The sequence below is a fragment of the Sciurus vulgaris genome (genome assembly GCF_902686455.1).
Source record: "Sciurus vulgaris genome assembly, chromosome: 13".
NCBI classification, from domain to species: Eukaryota; Metazoa; Chordata; class Mammalia; order Rodentia; family Sciuridae; genus Sciurus; species Sciurus vulgaris.
In genome coordinates this window covers 79,238,674-79,259,706 of record NC_136474.1, presented here as the reverse complement: position 1 = coordinate 79,259,706, position 21,033 = coordinate 79,238,674, and the positions used below count along the sequence as shown (strand labels likewise).

Genomic DNA, 21,033 nt, shown 5'->3' with positions numbered 1-21,033 from the left:
ATACCTTTAAAAGCTCCAAGTGGTTTAACTAGAAATAAAAACTTCACAGTTTCAGATGATTACACCTATGAAAATTTTCCATTTATGATAAATATCTGTTTGTCAACATACTGCTTACATTTGTGTCATCTCCATAGTTTCTGTTTATGTGATAATAATGCAGATTGGTTTTAACCATCCCTGGGAAGTAGAGGAAGAATCTTCTTCCTTTAATTAATTCATATTCCTTGACTTGATAACATATACTGAGAATATATTAGGTGATTGATCTTTATTGCTTGAATTTGGTTTTGCTTTTGGATTTTTGCATTCTGGGACTGGCATATGTCTTAGAGCATGATTAACTGTCTTTATGCCTTTCAGTTCAACTGTGTTAGTTGAATTCTGTTTATTCGCCTTCCTTACCATTTTGCTGACCATTGGAAATCTTTACATTGAAAAGTCAGGAGCCTGTGCTCTGTGCAGGCCCCTGGGTGAGCCCTCTGACTTTATGCCTTTGCAAAATGAGGTTGAACCTTTAAAAATATGAGTTCAGGAGAAAGGACAGGGAAAGACATTAATAAAAAAGAAAAATTGGTAAAAATAAAGAGAAAGTATTGAATAGAGGTACCCAATTACTGATAAAGTGAAAACACATCATAAAAAGTTAAAAATCTGATCGACTTTTTTTTTTTAATCTCAAAAAAGTGATCTGAACATGTAACTGTAATTCCCTGTCAGACCAGTAGGAGCCAAGGGGGAGCCGCAGTTCCGGAGTTTCTTAGTTTTCCGGTCCTACGTGGCTGGAGTCACAGATATTCTCCCATGGCGTATCACTTGGCACAGCTTGCAAGCATTTAAACAGATGGTTATAAGAAGAAATAGATAACAGTAGATGTGACTCTAAAAATAATAAATAAAACAGTCTCAATGTCCTGTTGTTCCTTAAAATCAACTGTGGTTGCACACCAGTTTTGTGCCAGATCCTATGAATACCTAGAATTTTCCTGTCCCATTAGCCCACCTGAAAAGTTCCTGCTTTCTCAGCCAAAAGAGACAGCAAGTCTTAAAAGAGCTGGTGTTACTGTGATAGATGTCTAACAGTAGGTGCCAAACGTAGCCCAGGGGGACTCCTCAGAGACTCTGTACTAGAGCTGCCCATTGGACTTGTTAAGATGGTGGTAATATTCTCTACTGATGTCGACTAGCAACCACTGGCTGCATGTGGCTGTTGAGCACTTGAAACACAGCTAGTGACTGAGGGATTGAATATTTAAATCTATTCCATTTTCATTTAGTTTAATTCAAATAACCACAGATTACTAAGCATATTGGATGATATATTTCTAGATACTTTGTTAGAAATACTTAAAAGTAATGGATAAATCTTACAAGACACAAATAATAGTACTGTTTACTGACCATTTGACAAAGGAGGAAACTGAGACTCTGACAAATAAATTGCTTTGTTAGCTCCTCACAATGAATTTTGAGAGGTGGAATTGAACCCAGTTGATGTGATTCCAGAGCTTGGTGATTTCTACTCTTCTGCCAAATCTTTTATCCTCTGTCTAGAGGCTGCCTGTTCAAGTACATCTGCCCTTTGCTTTGGGTCTGCCTGCAATATAGCTTCAACATGGTCACATAGAACTACTGGTTTCCATCCCAACTTTTCTTAATGTACAGGTATCAATGCCTTTGAGTCTTTCTTCTTCCTGAAGAACATGACAGTCCTCATGCTCTTAAAAAGTTGCTGTTGATTATGTTCTGCTTTGTCATTTTCTACCCTCTTTGAGGGTCTGAATACCTCAGGTGCAATGTTTCACTTATTCTAGTTCTCCTGGAAATTGTATTCAGATGGTACTTGCAGAATCTCCACAGGGTAGTTATGTTAAGGAATGGTAAGGTTCACTGTAGAATCCCATGGTCATCCTTACCCAATCCCTCATAGTGACACTCCTTATGTGTATGTGGTCCAAAAGCCATATCACCCTATCCCTCAGAATATGCTTTCCCCTTCAGGAAGAAGATTACTTAACACAGACTTGGTCTCATCATTAACATGCCTTATGACATTTTGCTTTATTTTTATAAAATATGAAAAAGTATTTCTTCATGTTGATATTTAAGGATATCTTGCTTGCCTTTGAAGAGCAAGGAATTGTTTTTTTAATAGAAAGAACATAGGCTTTGATGGCCAGACCAAATCTCCTGTATTATCATCTGAAAGATTCTTCACAAACTTCCTGAATCACATTTGTCCAATTAATAAAAATGGTAGCATGGCATTAACAGTAGTGCCTCATGTTTGTTACATACTTACTATGTGCCAGGTATCATTCTAGTACCATCTGATTTGCTTTACATACATTCTGTCATTTAATTCTTACAAGAACTTTGCCTAGGAGACATTGTTGTCCCCATTTTGTTGGTAGGAATTTGAAGACCAGAGAGGTTAAAAGTATCAGGTTCAAGGTCACCTCCCTAATAAATGGTGGAACTCACAGTCTGACCCAGGGTGGTTTACTTCACCTCTCTGCCATACTGCAGCCTTATGAATTAGAACTTATTCTGTTAATAATATCAGCTTGTGTGGTTTCTGTAAAGATTAGAAATAATGTATGTGTAATGTTTACCACAAAAACCATCCCCAAGTGCCCTAAACAAATGTCAATCATTGTTATTTTTAAATCTCCGTGAATGAAACTGAGAGGTCAAGATCATTATAAATGAGAGCATGGAGGGGAAGGGGCAGGAGACACATTCCCTTTGTGGGTCATGTGCCTGCTTGGTTTTCTACTCTTCTAATAGACTGAAGTTCTCTTTGGAAGAACTTATCACACTGTTGTTTCTCTGATGACTGCAGAAGGAATAGTCAGGAATGTGGAGTGGAATGGCTAATGCACCATGACGATATTTGCCAAATTACAGTAAAAATTAAGTCTGTCAAAGGAAGGCGTTCTTGTTTTACCTCTATCAGTTCAAGGTTTAGTGTTGTCTAGAGAGCTTTGTTAAGCTCACAATTTCTGCATACATTCGATTTTGTTTTAAATCCAGGATCGTAAGAGGAAAGACAATGATGCTATCATTTAATAGGAAGTACATTGTGCGATTGGTTTTCCATGAGGCTTTTACTGAACAAATAATTCAACAAAAGAGCTGTGCCCAGTGAGCTTTGGCCAGCATACCCCATTTCCAATTTGGCAACAAAATTTCACGCTCTTTCAGTTACTCTTGTGGGAAGAGTCCAAAGGACAGTTGTCACCTTGATCTGAGCCACCTTGCTGGTAGAGAAGATTGGGTTTTTCTCACATTTCATCATGGGATCACTTCAACACATAGAACTAGAGTTGGGATTTTTATTTCATTCCAAGATGGACTGATTTTCTGATATTAGGTATTGAAAACAATGCCAATTGTGGTAGTAATCTGTCTATAAACCCAGCAGAATAATAATGAAAACCAGGTAGATCTGAGCTTTTCTTACTAAATTTAATATCACTATTAAAACCTTATTGAAGGGCTGGGGTTGTGGCTCCAAGGTAGAGTGCTTACCTACCATGTGTGAGGCACTGGGTTCAATTCTCAGCATCACATACAAATAAATAAAGTAAAGGTCCATCAACAACTTAAAAAAAAAAAAAACTTATTGAAAGCTCTACTTTGAAGTCTTTTGTTTGCGATATTGGCAAAATAATTGAATGAAGTAGAAAAAATAAAGCAGTATACTGGTTATCCTGGTTACTAAAACTTAAAAGATTAAAGACAGAGCAAAGTATGAACATTGTAATCTCTGTGTTTACTTAAATATCATCTTTATCTCTGCCACCATCTTGAAAGAAAGTACCCACCAAATGATGAAAAAAAAAGAGCAGTGGACTGGAGTGTACTTTTAGCAAGTTGCACCTCCTGAGCAAGTTGCTTTGACCATTCCACTCTGGAGTTTTCTGAAGTTTAAAACAGATATTCAAATAAGTAAATTTGTTGGTTCCATTTACTTTCAAAAAGTATAGTTCTATTCATTAGTTATTTTTATAAATAAAAATAGAGCTTACCTTAGAAATCAATGTTTAGGTAAGAAAGATAAAGTCAGTGGAGGCAAAAGCAATAACATTACCTGACCTGTAAATTATCACTCAAGAAATCTTGTCAGTTGTGTAGAAAGTACACATTAAAAAATGATAAGCAAAGGTCCATTTCCTTTTTAAGAACCTTAGTCCATGTGGTCCAAAGAGTGTTTAGCTGGCTGCAACACTTGAAAACCAGAAACTGCACTATGGGGTGTATACTAACCTTTTCCACCCCTTAGCTGTTCTTTCTATATAGGCAGTAATTATGAATTTGGGGTAAGTGCTCTTGCCCTTAGGTATTTGAGCTTGATCATAATTTATAGTCACAGTAAGCTTTTAAATGACTGAAATTAATGAAGCTTGCTCCTTCCTTCCTTCCTTCCTTCCTTCCTTCCTTCCTTCCTTCCTTTCTTCCTTCCTTCCTTCCTTCCTTCCTTCCTTCCTCGCGCCCTCCCTCCCTCCCTCCCTCCCTCCCTCCCTCCGTTCCTCCCTTCCTCCCTTCCTCCCTTCCTTCCTTCCTTCCCAAAAATGTCAAGCAATTCTACCAAAATTGGAAAAAATAATTGAACCTTATTAGGTGTCAACCAAAAGTGTTCACCTGATAATACTGATGTTTAAAGAAAATGTAGTAGAATATGTCATTAAAGTTAAGCTGTATGTTAGAAGAATTGCTTTCTACTGTTTTAAAATATAAGGTAACTTTTAATAGTATGAGAATTTATTTTCAGTTTTGGAATAAATATGCAATAATTCCTGAAATTTGGGAATAATGTGTGGTGCATTTGTGTTAGATCTGGCTGGCCAAATGTGTGTTGGAATAATAGCAGGTGGATTGTCATAGTGATATTCTGCTCATTCTAACTTTAGAGTGAAATGATGTAATTTTCAATTTGCCCTTTTCCTAGAAGGTGATGTTTCTTTCATCTTTTTAGCCTTCTCTCCAGACCTCTAAACACATTTAGTCATACTTCCCAAACTGCTGTTAGTCAGTCATGTAGTTCTCCAGAAAATACTGGAACTGACTTGACAGAACTTAGGTTGTTGATTTGTTTTTGGATTCCTGCCCTGCATTTTATTCTTTGTTTCTTAAAGACACTTGAAAAATGTTTTTCCCCTTATTGTGAACACAGTGGAAATAAAAGCAAATTGCTATTTATGCATTTAGAATGTGAAGAAAATTATAAAATAAAATCCTATGAAATACAGGGCTTAAATCCCTCCATGACTTAGGGGGAAAAATACCCTTGTTTTCTAAAGTGTGAGTGACTCTTTCTGGTTTGCTTTTGTTTTGTTTAATCTCTAGGACCTCCCAATTTTCAAGGACACTGTGGGGCCTGTAGCAGTCATTTGATGTATGTTTGCGTGTGCATATTTTCCCACATCTGTCTCCATGGTCCTATGCTTTGTGAAACTGTAAACCCTGTATTAATGCTTAGTTTGTGATTCATGGTGTTCTGAGAGCAATTATATAATTTTTCTTTGGGTGTTTATTCAATGTACACTGTAAAAAAAAAAGATGGGAATTATTTTTTCATAACCCCACAGTTGCCTTTTTATTGGTGAATTTCTTCTCCTTTCTCTGTGACCTGCCACTGTCTCCGTAGGCTCAGTGCCAATTTTGTGAGCCACTGCCGGCTTCAAAATGGAGGCAGGAAGGTATCCATTTTCATCAGGAGGATGACAGTGTTTCAGTCTTTCCGACCATCTGGAGAGAGAAACTTTGAGAGTGAAAGAATATGGGGATTAAAAATAAATAAGTAAACAGAGAGAGAGAGAGAGAGAGAGAGAGAGAGCACTCCCTCAGAGAAGGCAAGGGGGAAAACCAGTTGATAGTTAAACTATACCTTATGAATTAATGCATTTCTACTATGGTGTCCTGTTTGAAAGAAACATAAACAAGAAAATACACAGGCTATTTTTACAAAGAACTAGTTTCCCCGAGTCTCCTGAGTATTAGTAAACGAATGGAAGTAAATGAGATTTTTGGCTCACTTTTAAAGTTTATGGTACACACAAATACAATAAGCACTAAGGAAGAGGCCCCCCTCTTCCTGTGTACACTCAGATTGTTGGTGGTCTTGTCTAGATCCAGGCTTTTAATGGCCTTTTTCATGCATCTCTGCAAAAAGCTGACACTATGGGAATTTAATAGTCCAAGATAGATTTATTGCTTTCTGTGGTCCGGAAGCTTCATTCCTGTTTGCTCCCCACTCCCACCACTCCCACCCCCTCATATTCATATTCTCTCTCTCTCTCTCTCTCTCTCTCTCTCTCTCTCTCTCTCTCTCTCTCTCTCAGTGAAATTTTTAATTAAAAGTTGAGTTCCGTCTTTTCAGGGAGGCTGGGTGCATATATCTGTTTTTACCCTTTGCATGCTTATGGGCCATCTGTGTTTAAAAAGCAGGGATGCTTAGACTCAGGACTACCCTCGGGGTCTTACATAGTATGTTTACAGCTATACATGGTTTGCACTGTTGTGGTCTATGACTGGAAAAATCTCATACCTGGCTATTTTCTGTTCACCCAAATTTACTGAACATTTTCTGGTTTTTTTGGTGTTTGTTTTTCTTTTTTCTTTCTCTGTATTCAAAAGGGGCGGCCTTTCTGGGCTTTGATCAGACTTAGACTGGAGAAGGTTGAAATTTAGCATTTTGAGTCTGCTTCTTATCAAACAATGAATGTGGAGATGCTTTGGTCAATACAGAAAGCAAAATTCACTTGGTTCTCCTTCCGCAGGTCTATGCTCCATCAGCAAGCACTGCCGATTACAATAGGGACTCGCCAGGCTACCCCTCCTCAAAGCCAGCAGCCAGCACTTTCCCTAGCTCCTTCTTCATGCAAGGTAAGGTGCTTCTGCCTCCACCGGGAATTCACAGGGGTTTCAGATGTAGTGTGTGGGACACACTACAGAACAGAACAGTGGACAAGTGCAGAGGGAAATGAAACTTCCCAGAACTGAATTCCTTCAAAATTAATTAATTAACCAAAATTTTTTCTAAGACTGTTGTCTTTAAAACTGTAACCTCTTGAGTAATAATGAGTTGAGATGAAATGGATCTTCTTCACTTAGAACCGAGGCTACTCTTGGGAATTGTAGGACAGACCCTTTCAGCATCTTCACCATACCCAAACTGGTATGTCTTTAAAAGTGTTTCAGCTTAGTGTATGTTTTGAGCATCCTGGGTTTAGCCAGGATTAATCTTGTGAATATTTCATCCACCTTTTAATTCCATTTAAAGGTGAAGTGAGCATTTAAGGTGAAGTGATTTGTCTAAAGATTGGAATATTACATGGCGAAAACTCAATCTCAACATGCTAACTCATTTTGAATGAAAGGCCCAACTTTTGAGGGGGGCGGGCAACAAGTGCAAAAAGTTATAGCTTCATGGTCAATAAAGTATTTTTGTTCTTTTTATTGTATTAAAAGTATATTTAATGAAATGCAGAGGAGTGTGTTTCCCCCAGAATGTAGTTATTGCCCCTGGTACCACAGCTCCTTTCTGCTGCCTTGGAAAGACTAAGGTGATTGAAATGACAGCAGCTACTTTAAGAATGGACAGTTTAGAGGATGAAGCTCAGGGCTCCATCCCTGATATACCCGTGACACTTGTTTTCAATGTAATGATCTTGTTGCCAACTTACCCTGAATTTAGACATAGAGTTTACGAAGAAGCCCTTTATGCAGAAACAACTTTTTTGCCTAGTTAGGAGCACCTTATTTGAGTGTTCTTGCCAAAGTGCCACGGTACTTCCCTCTTTGTGCTACTCCAAGAAGTGCCAAGTCACAGGAAGAGAATGTAGCTGGAGCAGAATGTTCCAGGGGAGCAGCATGATGTCCCACATAGATAACAGTGAACACTCCAAAATCATTCTGATGAAAGGGGATTTATTATCTTTCCTTCAGTGTTCACTCTTTTAGATTGCTAGTTCACATGTGAAATTCCATGGAAAATCTATAAAATTGAATGAAATGGGTCCCTCAGGAATCGAATTTGCTCTACACATAATGGAGCTCATGTTCATGAGGATCCTTGATCTTTGAAACCTGCCCTAGGTGAAACTCTCAAAGAGGCACATCAGGCTGGTCATGACAAAGGGCTTCTCACCTTTAGCTACAAATAGCAGCTGCCTCTACACCAGCTCTCTTCTGTGTAAGCAGTGGGAAAAATTGTCCTACAGGTGCTCACAGATGTCAACTCAAGGATTCATCACTCAGTTTTCATTGAGAAAAGTGACAGATTTCTTTGATCCACCTGGAAAGTGTCTTGCTTGAACTATGCGTGTTGCAAGGGAGTCCAGGTAGCTTAAAACAGGAGGTGCCTTTCCACAGCAGCCACACAAAATGTGGGGAACAAATTTTTCCTTCTGCATATGAACACCCCCAGGGAAAAAAAAAAAAAAGACTGAGTTGGCATTTATGATGAGCACAATTAGTTTGCACAGATCTAATTCTATTCTTTCAAAACAACATTATGCCAAGATCATGGGATGTGATAAATATTAATTTACTGTGAAAACCATAATTTATGTGTAAAATGTGTATTTTTATAAGTCTGCACTGAGTAGAACATTCTGTGTTAACAATCCTAAATGTATTGCCCCCCCCCAACGCATTGCACTGTCAGAATGTTTCAGAAGGCTCTTATTCAATGACATACGTTCTCAATTTATTTGTCAAATGTGTATTCTATTTAAAATGTTAGTGGTCTTCAACTTCATATTTGAACTTAAGGTGACATTTAAACTTCCGTAATCTGAGGACTCAGTCTGAAACACATTGAATGATACCTTCTTAAAATTCCTGTGTTTTCATATGGCATCTCAGGAACAGTGGCATCATGATCCTGTCTCACACCAGCTTCCTTCAACAGAGGGATGCAGCGGTGCCCTGAGAATTTAGTGCTTAAAATTACGCCATTACGGCAAAAGATATTCAGAGACTGAGACATATTTTAAACTTACTACTGTGGCCTCTTTATTTTTAACTTTAATTTCCATCTTCTCATTAAAACTCTAAAAGTTGTCAGAATCACAGACATGATTTTGATTCTTGGTTCTTGTAGAAAGAAATCTACCATCTCTTCCTCCCTGTTCTGAAACTAGTCCAGTTCTGAGATTCAAACTTCTGGATTTAAACATTCAGTGAGAAACAGCTTCATGAAATACATTATCAGCTTTAACTTGCCTACTGCCTAAATTTTTAAAAGGCTTTTATTAAATAAAATGTTATGGGAAAATAATCATATTTTTGAGAACCAATTCCTGCTGTACATTTAGTACCCAGCTGATGGCCTCATCTATATCCAGCACTCAATAATTTTTGTTCAGCTATTGAAAGAATAAAAAACATGAATAAGACCAGGGAATGAAGAGTCTGTGGGAATATTTTTAATCTGATGTTAACAAAAGATTAACTCCATTGTAAAAGATACTTAGTTTCCATATAGTTTTAAACCTCTTTTTAACTTATAAGTAATTTTGTCAAGTCCAAAGTTTCTCAAAATTTTCTACAGGATAATATCTACCTCGTGATATGTATGTACTCTGAATTGCTACTAAAGGTTGAAGATAGCAAGGACTATATATCTATACACCAGTAAAAATAATCATAACCTAATAACTAGGTATTTGAGAGTCCTCTTCCCTACATACCATAATCTAATTACAATATCAGTTCTATTATGAACATTACAAAAATCAAATCAAACCTTTTTAATCAGATGCTTTTTATTTCTTGTTTCATTATAGACTTTGAAAACTTGTAAACTTGCCAGCTCTATAACATCTCAAGTGTTTTATTTTTACCTCCAAGTTCAGAAATAATTTAACTTGTTAGTTAAATTATTAGTTTTCATTAAAACAAAAACAAACATAAAGGTGGGGGTGGTCGGAGACTTGTAAGAAATGTCTCCTTCAGCATCCATTACCTTGCTGACTTAACATAAGGCTGTGTAGAAACATGCTCTGTTGTTCTTTTACAGTTGAGCTCTTACTAAGAGCGCTAACTTTGTTAAATGTTTCTGTTTGTTTGATAATACAGCCACTTGGGGGAAAATATAATGATGACTATCTTCTGATGTAATTAGCTAACCAACACCAAGATGAATACACAACAGGCGGTCATTTTCAAGTATATGAAAAACCCCTATTCTGTAAGGCAAGGCTGAATGCCTCAGAAAAGTCATGGTTTTCTTTGTCCTTTACAGATGGCCATCACAGCAGTGACCCTTGGAGCTCCTCCAGTGGGATGAATCAGCCTGGCTACGGAGGAATGTTGGGCAATTCTTCTCATATTCCACAGTCTAGCAGCTACTGTAGCCTGCATCCACATGAACGTTTGGTAAGGTGGACTTTCACAGGGATGTGGATAACACGGCTCATTTGTGAAACCTCAGCTCTGTCTTCCCATGTGTGTGCCCAGGACTCTGCAAATAAATGCAGTCATAGCACTCACCCATTATTCTTACTGTTGTATTGTTTCTGTGATGAAGACCTATCAGAGTCTGGTCACCTTTGTAAGCCCTCTAGATCCTCTTTGCCCTTGTTCTCTTGTTTATTGTATTTCATTCTGTGCTTTCCTTATCCCAGCCTCAGCTTCCTTTGGTGATGGACACACTGTATTTAAGTGGCAGGATTTTAGCTATGGTTCCTTGTCCTGTTTTTGCTCTCTGACCTTTTGTAAGATATTCAGCAGAGGACAGGGCCTGTTAGTGGACTTGGGAGGAGGTCGTGTGTATCGCACACGGGCATTTCTGTGTCACCTTTGATCTGCCCTGGAGCATGCAAAGGAAAGAGTTTATGTTTTCCAGGCTCTGCCATCAGTAACACGAACCTCGGGTTCTACACAGGTCAGATTCCAGTTTAGTACATTTTAGTTTTCATTGCACACACCTCAGCCTGCTGTGGATACTGCTCTGCTTTACTCCAGGTGGAAATTACTGGGCTGTAAGATGTTAAGTCTCTCATTGCCAGAAGTTTCCACTCTGTCCATGGCCTGTACTCTTGTCTCTCCTAGGAAGAAATCTATTTATCCTAAAGAAGCAACTTAAATGACTGTTTCTAGAGTGAAAAATTATCATAGTCCAGAGTCCACTTAGAAATTTAAGTCTACGAGTCTATCATTAAGCAAAACAGAAGGGTTTTAGTCCTGAATTGGTTTGAGGGTGCCAGGCAGATGAGTCTTAAGTCCCTCGTGCAGTGACTTAGTGTAAAAAATGTATGATCCTCAGATCCTACAAATGTAAAAGGATGTGGCCAATCGTGGTGCACAGTGGTGCTTGAATCTCATCTCTTATTGTTCCAGTTTGGTTCTTTTGTTCTCCTCATATCCACATTCACAATTTTTTTCTCTGATTGTCTGTGGTCTTTTCTCTTTTGTTTAACCACTACAGAGAGAGAAGTGGGGTCTTACATTCTACTCTGACAACCATAAAGACTCCAGAAGTTTATACTTCTCTTATCCTTGAAAGTACATATTTGATTAGTTTAGGGATGGAGGCATTACATGGTCAATTAGCCTCTACATTCCTGAGAGGCAAATGGTAGAGAAGGAATTGGCCTTTTTTGTCTCATCTCCCAAGTTCAAGTGTGTAAATCACAAACTATCCTAAATTTTCGCACATTTCCAGTAAAGAGCAGATGACTGACTTTCAGATTTCCTCTTCTCCCACCTCCTACATGGAGGTATTGGAGTGAAAGCTTAGAGAAATATCAACTATTATTACACTAGAATTTCTTTTGGCTAACATTTTTACTTCTCCATCATCATTTTCTACTTCCCTAGGAACTCAGGAGCAAACCTAGCAAAGTTTTGATTACAAATAAAAGCTGGGGGCCCTGGCCTAGTATATTGGAATTTCAGTCTTTTGAAAAAGTTGTTCATTCGATGTGTGTTTTCTTTCTCTCCCGTTTTGTTTTTTTGGTTTTTTTTTTTTTTCCTGTCATTTCCTATCATGCTCTAGAATTTGGCAGATGATTTCATTTTAAAACCCAATTAACTCCACCGCGTGGGGAGGAGTATCTTTAAAATGTGCTCAAATGCACAAAAAAGTGTAATTTCAAAATAGAAACCAACTACACTCCTTTGAGAAAAAGTTTTAGTGGACTAAAACAATATTACCCACTGGGGAGAAAGATCATTTTGAAGGAACAACCTTAAAGACTGCATGAGAAACTCTATTTGTAATATTACTTGTCCATTGCAAAGCATAAGGTTTTCCTTCTTTAGCATATTTCAGGGAGTAGGGTTTTTGTCTTAAAGGGTAAATGAATAAAGTTTATGGCAATGGATCCTCAGTTTTTCCACTGAGAGTGGAACTGTTGAACTATACACCAGTTATCATTGTAATTTCAGTATTTAACCACATGAAAACCTCTCGGTGAAGTGATTTGAAGAATCTGATGCTGACTGAGAATAATTTGAATATACAGTAGCAGTCAGTGTCTTTTCACTCGAAAATAGAAATAGTTCCTTATGATTTTAGTCTATAGCATTTGCCTAGTCCCATTATGAATAAAGGGATGGTTGAAGAAAAAGAAGAGAACTTTCTCTGGATTATGTTAGGCGTAATTTGACTACGTACATATTATCTCTAAAGGTAAAACATTTTAGAGACATTCTTGTTCTCATCACTTTATGCCATGTTATGATAGAATGTGTAATTACAAAGCTTAAAACCACATATTTCATTGTGATTGTCAAGTCCCATGTTAAGTCTTTAAATCCCCTTCACAGCATCAGCCTCTACAGCAGGATCCCACAGCTAATCACTGTTGTTGCAGACACACACACAAAATCACCCAGATGAATGGAATTTGTGGTTAAGCTTTGGAATGGGTTGTTGCAGAAGATTTAAGTTTGGAATGACTTGGCAGAGTTCTTTTTAAAAATAGGATAGAGTCACCACTGTCTGGCATGGTCTTTGCCCTACAGAGAGAAATAATCTAGAAGTCTTAAAATTTTAATATAATGAAAGTTGTATTGTCTTTTATTTTTTGTAACATAAACCCTTTGGCCCAGTATTTCTCAACTGGGACTGATTTGGGCTCTCAGGAAACCTTTGGTAATGCTGGGGACATTATTGTTGTTAGAGCTAGGAGGTAGGTGCTACTGTAAACTAGTGGGTAGAGGCCAGAGATATGGTAAAGGTAGTGTGATCCACAGGAGACCCCCCTCAGCAAAGAAATATCCATCATGGGAGATTAGTAATGCCAAGTAATGCCCAATAATGCCAATGTGGAACCCTGTCTTAGCCCAAAGCATGATTTCATTCTTAGTATGTGCTACCAATATTTTATTTTTGTGATATTTATCAACCCATAAGTCAATTAAAAAAAACACAATGCAAACATTTCCAACACTTGCTCTGTCAATATATTCTAAATACATTATCAATGAGCATCAGAAGTAAAAATGGACAGTGGGCTTGGAAAACCACGAGCCTTCACTTTATCATGTGTTCCTTGTGCCTTAGTAGCAAACGGAACAGACAGTATTAGCTGGAGGAAGAGACTAAGAGGACCTCTTAGAGTTGATCTCCAAATCCTCTAAAAGAGACATTACTCACATATCACTGATATTCTCTGTGGTGTATTTATTATGGCTCTGAGTGACAGTAGTTTTCAAGATACTTTCATTGAAAAGTAATCTAGTTATAAATCTCATTAATGTCTTTCAGCATCTAATTTTCTGAGTCTCTAAAAATAACTGATTTAATAGGGATTGCATTGGTTTCCCCCATTAAAATCTATGGGGATTCATTTTTCTTTTTAATCCCTCAGTGGTAACCCTTTGTGTGTCAAATCCCAAATCACTGTCCATTTTATATAAAGTTGAAAGGGTCCAAAGTCTCACTAATAAAATTATCTTTTTTTCTGTGCCCTCTTCTGATTATAATAATTATTTAGATATTTTGCATAATTCTGTTCCTCTTTTTTGATTTTCACTTACTTAAGACTGATTTATGGTTTGTCTCTTCTCCAAAATCTTAGCAAGGAATAGGGCTATGTAGAAGTGAAGTCATACCATCTCATTTTCTTTTCTATTTCTTTTTCCACACTGTTTCTTTTTTACCTCTTTATTATAGTCTTTAGCTCTAAAGCATAAATAGCTCCAACCCTGCTCTTCCAAGAGGGGTAACCCTTGGCCTGTCTAGTCTTTTCAGGTTGGCTGTGCCATGGAATGGCCTACTCTATTATTCTTTAGAGAAAATTCCATGGACTATTTAGGAAGTTCAAGTAAACCTGACAGGTAAACCTGAGTTTAACAAGTAGCCTAGGGAATTTTTTGGTCAGGGAAAGAGTCCATGAAAGGTAAAAGCTCAAGGGGCACACTCAGGATTTTGGAACAGTTTAAGCTTACCCTACGTACTCTTTCTCTGAAGCCTACCCCGCCTCCTTTTTTTTTAAATCCAGGGATTAAACCCAGGGCTGCTTAGCCACTGAGCCACATTCCCAGCCCTTTTTTATGTTTTATTTAAACACAGGATCTCACTGAGTTGCTTGTTAAGTTGCTGAGGCTGGATTTGAACTCAAGATCCTCCTGCCTCGGTCTCCTGAGCTACTAGGATCATAGGCGTGTGCCATGGTGTCCAGCTCGCTAAAGTCTTTAAAGTTGGACTATTATAGGCGTGCGGAGTTAATATTTTCAAAGACATCAATATGTCATTGGCAAACCCAGCTCTGAAATGTAATTTCCTAGACTGTTTAGTTGTCTCTCAAGCCATGAGTTCAAGCCACTGTAATTAAACTGAGATAGCAAACTTCATTGAGCTACAGTGTCATTGTGTGTTGGCGCTTAGCCACAAGTTGTGGCATACAGAGACCCCCCGACTCCATTCCCTCAACTTAAGGAGTTGACAGTATAGGCGGAAATAGCCTTGAGAGAGCCCAAGTGACAGGCAACATAGGACTGAGCATTAAATGGCACTGTTGCATTAGGGACTCAGGGAAGAGACCATGGCAGAGCTGGAAGGCGCAAGGGAACCTTCCGGGGAGAGCTGAAGTCAGCATGGTTCTCACAAAATCAAGAGGGAAACACCAAGAAACTAGCTTCGTTCCTTGTGAGCCAATGTTTGGCCCTTAAGCACCACTGAATATCAGCATTATATTTTATCTCTAATTTAAAATTAATTTTGACAGCATCTCCAGTAATGATGTTATAATCCATAGTCCTTCATTATATTACATACAAGGAAAAAGTTTATTTCATCTTAAGTATTTTTCTTTAAAATTGCAACACACTCAAATGTTTATGTGAACAACTTTTTAAATATCTTTGTATCTTGAAAAGGAGAATAACCTGGTGTACCTCTGTAAATAACCATGAACCTTTAGTGATGTACTTATTGGCAAGCAGATGAGTGAATTGCATCTAATTTTCTACTTTACAGGCTCTGTGATCTGCCACAAGAAAAGTAACATTTTTGGACAACTAGTTTAGCAGTTGAACTCAAAGGCCAGCCTTAAATCAAATTAATGTCTACAATAATGTGATTTTCATAGTCATCCACATGAATAGGGCATATAAAGAAAGAACTCTAGTCAAAATTAGTCATTCTGAGTTCAGCTTGGTTCAGGGTTGCTCAGTACAGCCACTGGTAGAAGGCTTTCCATGTTGACACTTGGGAGAGATACAAGCATTAGTGCTTTTTAAATTCTTGCCCTTCACCATTTTATTCCTGCTCCTGAGAATCAGAAGGATGATCTACTTTATTAGGAGGATTTGACACTGTTTACTCTTTGCCATTTGGTGTCCAGAAGGTTGATGAAGTATGATGTAAATCCTATGGATCTTGCTGTTTGTTTTGTTCATCATGTAGTGGAATCATTTTAACTCTATCCATAGGCCATGAAAATAACTGGAGAAGTGGTATTTTGTGTGGCTGAAGTTTTGGAGATGATTTTAAACCATAATTTGTAGACTTAGAGACTGAGATCATTTTTCATTGTCCTGCATTGCCATTATATGCTTCTACATTTGATGCAAACCCAAACCAACTATATATCTATGTATTCTATTATTTGAAAAATGAAAGCTGTCAGTTCTAAGCAAGATGTATGCTTACCTATTTTGAAATTATGAAAACTTACCTCCATTGTAGAATGGAGAGTTCTGAAAGAAGTATTAGAAAACTAATTCACTAAATATTTTGTGATTGAATGTGGCTCCTTTCTCTCCTTGCTGTAGAGCTATCCATCACACTCCTCAGCAGACATCAATTCCAGTCTTCCTCCGATGTCCACTTTCCATCGTAGTGGCACAAACCACTACAGCACCTCCTCCTGCACGCCTCCTGCCAACGGGACAGACAGTATCATGGGTGAGTCGCGGCCGAGTCCACAGTCCGCATCAGGATTGATAATGCAGGGCCTCTCTTTGCCCGTATAATGAACAGCAAGCAGGCAATAAATACTTGTCTCCCAACTGAATGAACAAACAAGTGAACCAAATAGAAATAATCACTGGTTTGATCATGATCATTGTTTTGGTCCTGAGAAAGTGAAATTTGGCTTCTTTATCCATTGTAAGTCAGTAAGTTTTACAAGGGTTTAAAAAGACCCAAACTCACTGGCTTCTCACACTCTCAGTGGACAAAGTAAACTCTTCTTAAGACCGGCCTTCCAAGACAGGTGAAAGAGGGGACAGAATAGCTCTCAACAATGCTTAGTTCTTAGCCATGATGTGACATTGTCTTCCTATGTAGTGCTCAGGTGACTCTTGATAGGTAGGTGAACTCGGGCCTCTGGAGAATAAGGTATCGTGGAGTGCTTCAAGCAAGAGGTACTCACTTACAAGAGAGAAGGTGGCTGGGCATCAGAGTGCCAGGAAGGATTTGCTGCTCCTCTGTAATGAGTTAAGGCCCAAGAAGATTGCCCCTGATTGTCATGATGTGTCTCGTGGTCCTCTCCTTCAAGCAGATGGTTCCCTACTATCACTCTCCTCTGGAGGGAAGTTCTAGGCAGGGGGTCCCACTACCCTGGAGGGAAAAGTCCGACTGGCAGGGAGGTAGCTGCCCATTTCTAGATGTGCCCTGACAACCTTCCCATCCTCATGAGCAGCACACTCAACCTTGGCGTCAGACCACTGATGTCCCTGCCCTCCATGAAACCTGACTTCATTGCTCACCACTCACTCTGGTTCTAGTTCAGTCCACTAGTTCAGGCCACTTCCCTTGGCCTGATAGTCATTCCCAGAGGGTCACTGATGAGAATACTCGGAGTCCATTTTTAAGAGAACATTGTGTGACAATATAATGCTGCTATTTATCCTTCTTAGTTCTTCAGTTTTTTCTTTCTTTTTTTTTTTCCGATAGTCTGTAGAACTTTGGGAAGTGGTGTGAATCACTTATGTGGGAGAGTTTTTGATGAAGGAGATGTGTTTTGAAATGTTGCAAATATGATTTCTGTGATTTCTGGCTAAATAATACCTTCTCTGCTTATTCAGTAATTTATTTCACACTTGGGATGATCCCTCCAGCAGCCCTCTACGATCATGTCTCACTGAGAAGCCAATTTAGGACAGAGTTTCCATTTCTGTGGCTTCATGATAAAGCATCTAGGAATATGTTACACCATTTTGACCTTGGAGAGCTCTGGACAGAGGTCACATGGGGAAGTTTCTTAGCTATCAGTGCAGTTTGTGCAAATTTGAAAAACAAGAAGAAAGAAAGAAAAGTGCAGAACTGAAAGAGAGAGAAAAGCATATTTCACTTCAGTGTGGTTTGACAAATGGAAAGCCCCTTTCTGCTGTCATGAGATCTGGTTATAAAGGAGAATGACCAGTCATTCCTCCTCTTACATGACAGATTTCCTGTCTACTTGTGGTTTGAGTAATTTTCTTTTTTAGGAAGGTATGAAGGTGGAGCAGACCCTTGAGTTGAGGAAAACATGCTTAGGCACTGTTTCAAAAAAAAAAAAAAAAAAAAGTAGATTGACTTGCAAAACAGTCTTCCTGGGAGAGGCACTGTGACTTAGGAAGAAAGAGATATTACACGATTGTGTAAATCATCCTCCGTGAACTGGGCGCAACTTGGCCACAAGGCACAATGGGAATGAGGTCTGCTTGGTTTGAACTGGTGCCTCATCATTAGCTTGTCAACGCACAGGACTCTACACTCAGTGGGTCCGGGTCTAGTGGAGCCATTATGTGGGTTCTGCATGTTAAGGATGCATTTAACTTGTTGTAGACTACAGAGTCCTACTTAAAGGTCTAGAACGTAATAAAAGAGCTGTAATTTCAAAAGAGAAAAGTTTTAAGATTTTTGCAAGCCAGTAAAGGAATGTTTTAGGAAATTTATTACATGAATAATTTCACAACAATGCATGTAGTTGTCAGAATCCATTAGCAGAATATGAAAAGGGTTTACAATCTTTTAGGAAGTAACAGCTATGACAATTCAGCTTTTTGGAGGAATTATTAATTTGCATAAATGCAGAAATCACTGGAAGGTTCTAGAATTCTAAAATATTCTAGAATGTTCTCCCCTAAAAATAACATGTCCTCCAATTCCTTAAGTACAAATACAAAAGAAAATTTAAGGATGATAATAAGCCTTCATACTGCACAGTGTTCCCATGGATCACATTTCTTCCCACTTCAATTATCTTAGACTTCAGTTTGGTTTTCAGTATATGGTTGAAGCCAGCAATGGCAGCATGTCTGTATGACAAGAAAAGAAGCTTTCTCTTCTGGTGTTAGTGATACTTCACTAACAAACAGTATGGATTAATAGGATACATCTGTAGACTTTTGAAAATATTTGGCGTACATTCACTCATTCTGAAATGCAGGAAATAAAGAAATACTAGGTTGCCTTGTATCTCAAAGAACAAACAGAGCTAATTAAATAATTGGTAAATAGGGAACACATAGCCTGACACATGTTTGAGATTACACACATGATTCTGTAGAAAATAACTGTAAGCAATACTAATGCCATAAGAATGGGGTTCAAGCACTAACACATGGACGTCACATTTTTCAAGTTTTCTTGGTAAAAAGCTTCAAGGCAGTGCGATCTTTTTATGCATGGCACTAATGTCTCAGGAAGCTGCCTTCTCAGTTCAGAATACCAGTTCTGGGTCTCAGTTTCATGTGGTAATATGCTTCTTAGTGGTCAGCAGTTGTCCTGAAGTGAGAGTAGGCTAGCACAGGGCCTGTGGAGTGAGACTGGAGCTTCGGAGACATCAGACAGACAGTAACCTCTCTGGAACTGCACACTCTGAATTCTTGTCCATCTTATCCATCTCACAGATGGAAAGTGCTCACTGAGGTTTGGGACAGTTTGTTATTTATTTTCTTAGAAGTGACCATTGTTTCTTGTTTTATTTTCTCTTGTCTTTTGATGCCCAGTATCATTTTTTGAAAAATCTTTGGAAGTATCGAACTTAGATTATATTTATGAAAGATTTTCTTTTAAATGACCCATTCATTCATGAATCATTGAGAGAACTGTAGAGTGAAATATTTTATTGGTGGCAAATAGTCCACTCCTTTTCTCTCAAACCTTGTTAGAAAACTCTGGAGATGATGTTATACATTTCTGAATTGGAAGGGGAGTCTTAAGCACCCTGGAATCATATGAAGGTAATAGGTAGAACACAGCACCTATTCACAGTAGTTCAACTGGGTTAGCACCCCATTAAGAAGCTTTCAGGTTACCAGCATCAGAGTCCTTCGGCTTGATTCCTAAAACCCTTCCAATGTTATGCTGTTGGTATATATCAAAGCAGAGCAGTCCAATTCCTGTGAGCATACATACAGTGTACACACAGAGGAGTAAAGTTAATAAATTGTTAGTACAAGCTAGAGGGAATGGAAATGACTATGGGAAAGTAGCCATATGCATTTTGCTATCCATATATTCCCTTCCTAACTGCCATAATATAGGCCGGTAGCCCTTCCTGACCAGAAGTAAGAGGATGCTTGACCATAGCCCAGTCCAATGAAACTTTTCAAGGCTGAGAGCCTCTGAGCTCTCTCTCCAGCTCCGCACTGGGAGTTGCCATCTGTATACATTCACAGAGTGTACCCCATGTGGTTTCAGGCTCAACATCCTCCCTTCCCCTTGGAGGGAATCGGGCATATAACTAACATAATGGATATAATAACTACTATTGTTTTATTAGTCTTTTACTGGCCTGCTTCCTAATGCAAGATATTTCCTATGTTTTCAAAGCTCAAACCAAGTAGTGTTGAAGGAACAAACTACCAAGATTGATTTAATACACCACGTGCTGAAGATTACTCTGGAATATCTATCTGGGTCATGAATTAATCTGGCTAAAAACTTTCACTTCTAATGACATGTTTGTATGACATGATGCATTTTAGGATATGACTTTCTAGTGGAAACATTATGTGCCTTTTCCCTTGAGGACCTGGTTTCACAGTAATTTCATTATTAGTCCCATAACATTCACTTTGTATTTTACAAGGATCTTGAGCCTTCAGATACAGATGGGTGATGACCAGGCACAGAGCAAAAGAGTGATGTGAATCTTATCCAGCAGCATTGGTCAGGGCTTGGTAGTTACAAGAGACCACCAATGCAGAACAACAAGCGATTTTGATTTAAGTCTTCTCCACCATTTCCTGCACATGGTCACAAACGCACCCCCCCACCCACATACACACCACCCCCATACTCATCCTTGGAATCCTTCCTGCTCAGTATTCCTTCATTGCAGTCCATATTTGAGTTTGTCTTCTAAAACTGCCATGGTAGCATTCTTTTGCTCATCTTTATAGACGAGCTCACGGCATCATTATGCTGCTTCTACTGGTTTTATGACATAAGGGTCACTCGGACGCAGTTCAGAAAAACTTCATGCTAAAGCAGTGGTCCTCGCTAAGGCAAACACACCGTGAATCGCCCTCCTCGTTCCTTTGATGTCTTCATGGTGTTCCCGGCCCCAGGTCATGGGTGTGCAATAAAGGGGAAACACATTTTCCAAATTTTGATGTTTCAGGACTCGGTCCCCA

At 38.6% G+C, this 21,033-nt stretch overlaps 1 protein-coding gene across 20 annotated transcripts in view; it reads left to right on the top strand.

Annotated features, from left to right (window-relative positions):
* The window catches only part of TCF4 (transcription factor 4), a gene marked incomplete at its 5' end in the record, with an annotated part of 345,132 nt that overhangs the window by 285,647 nt on the left and 38,452 nt on the right, over positions 1–21,033 (top strand). For all 20 annotated transcript variants that reach the window (XM_079109488.1, XM_079109478.1, XM_079109490.1 and 17 more), the window contains 3 exons: positions 6,786–6,891; positions 10,256–10,389; positions 16,237–16,369. In XM_079109488.1, the coding sequence (XP_078965614.1) occupies positions 6,786–6,891; positions 10,256–10,389; positions 16,237–16,369 (373 nt within the window). The remainder of the gene's footprint in view (positions 1–6,785; positions 6,892–10,255; positions 10,390–16,236; positions 16,370–21,033) is intronic.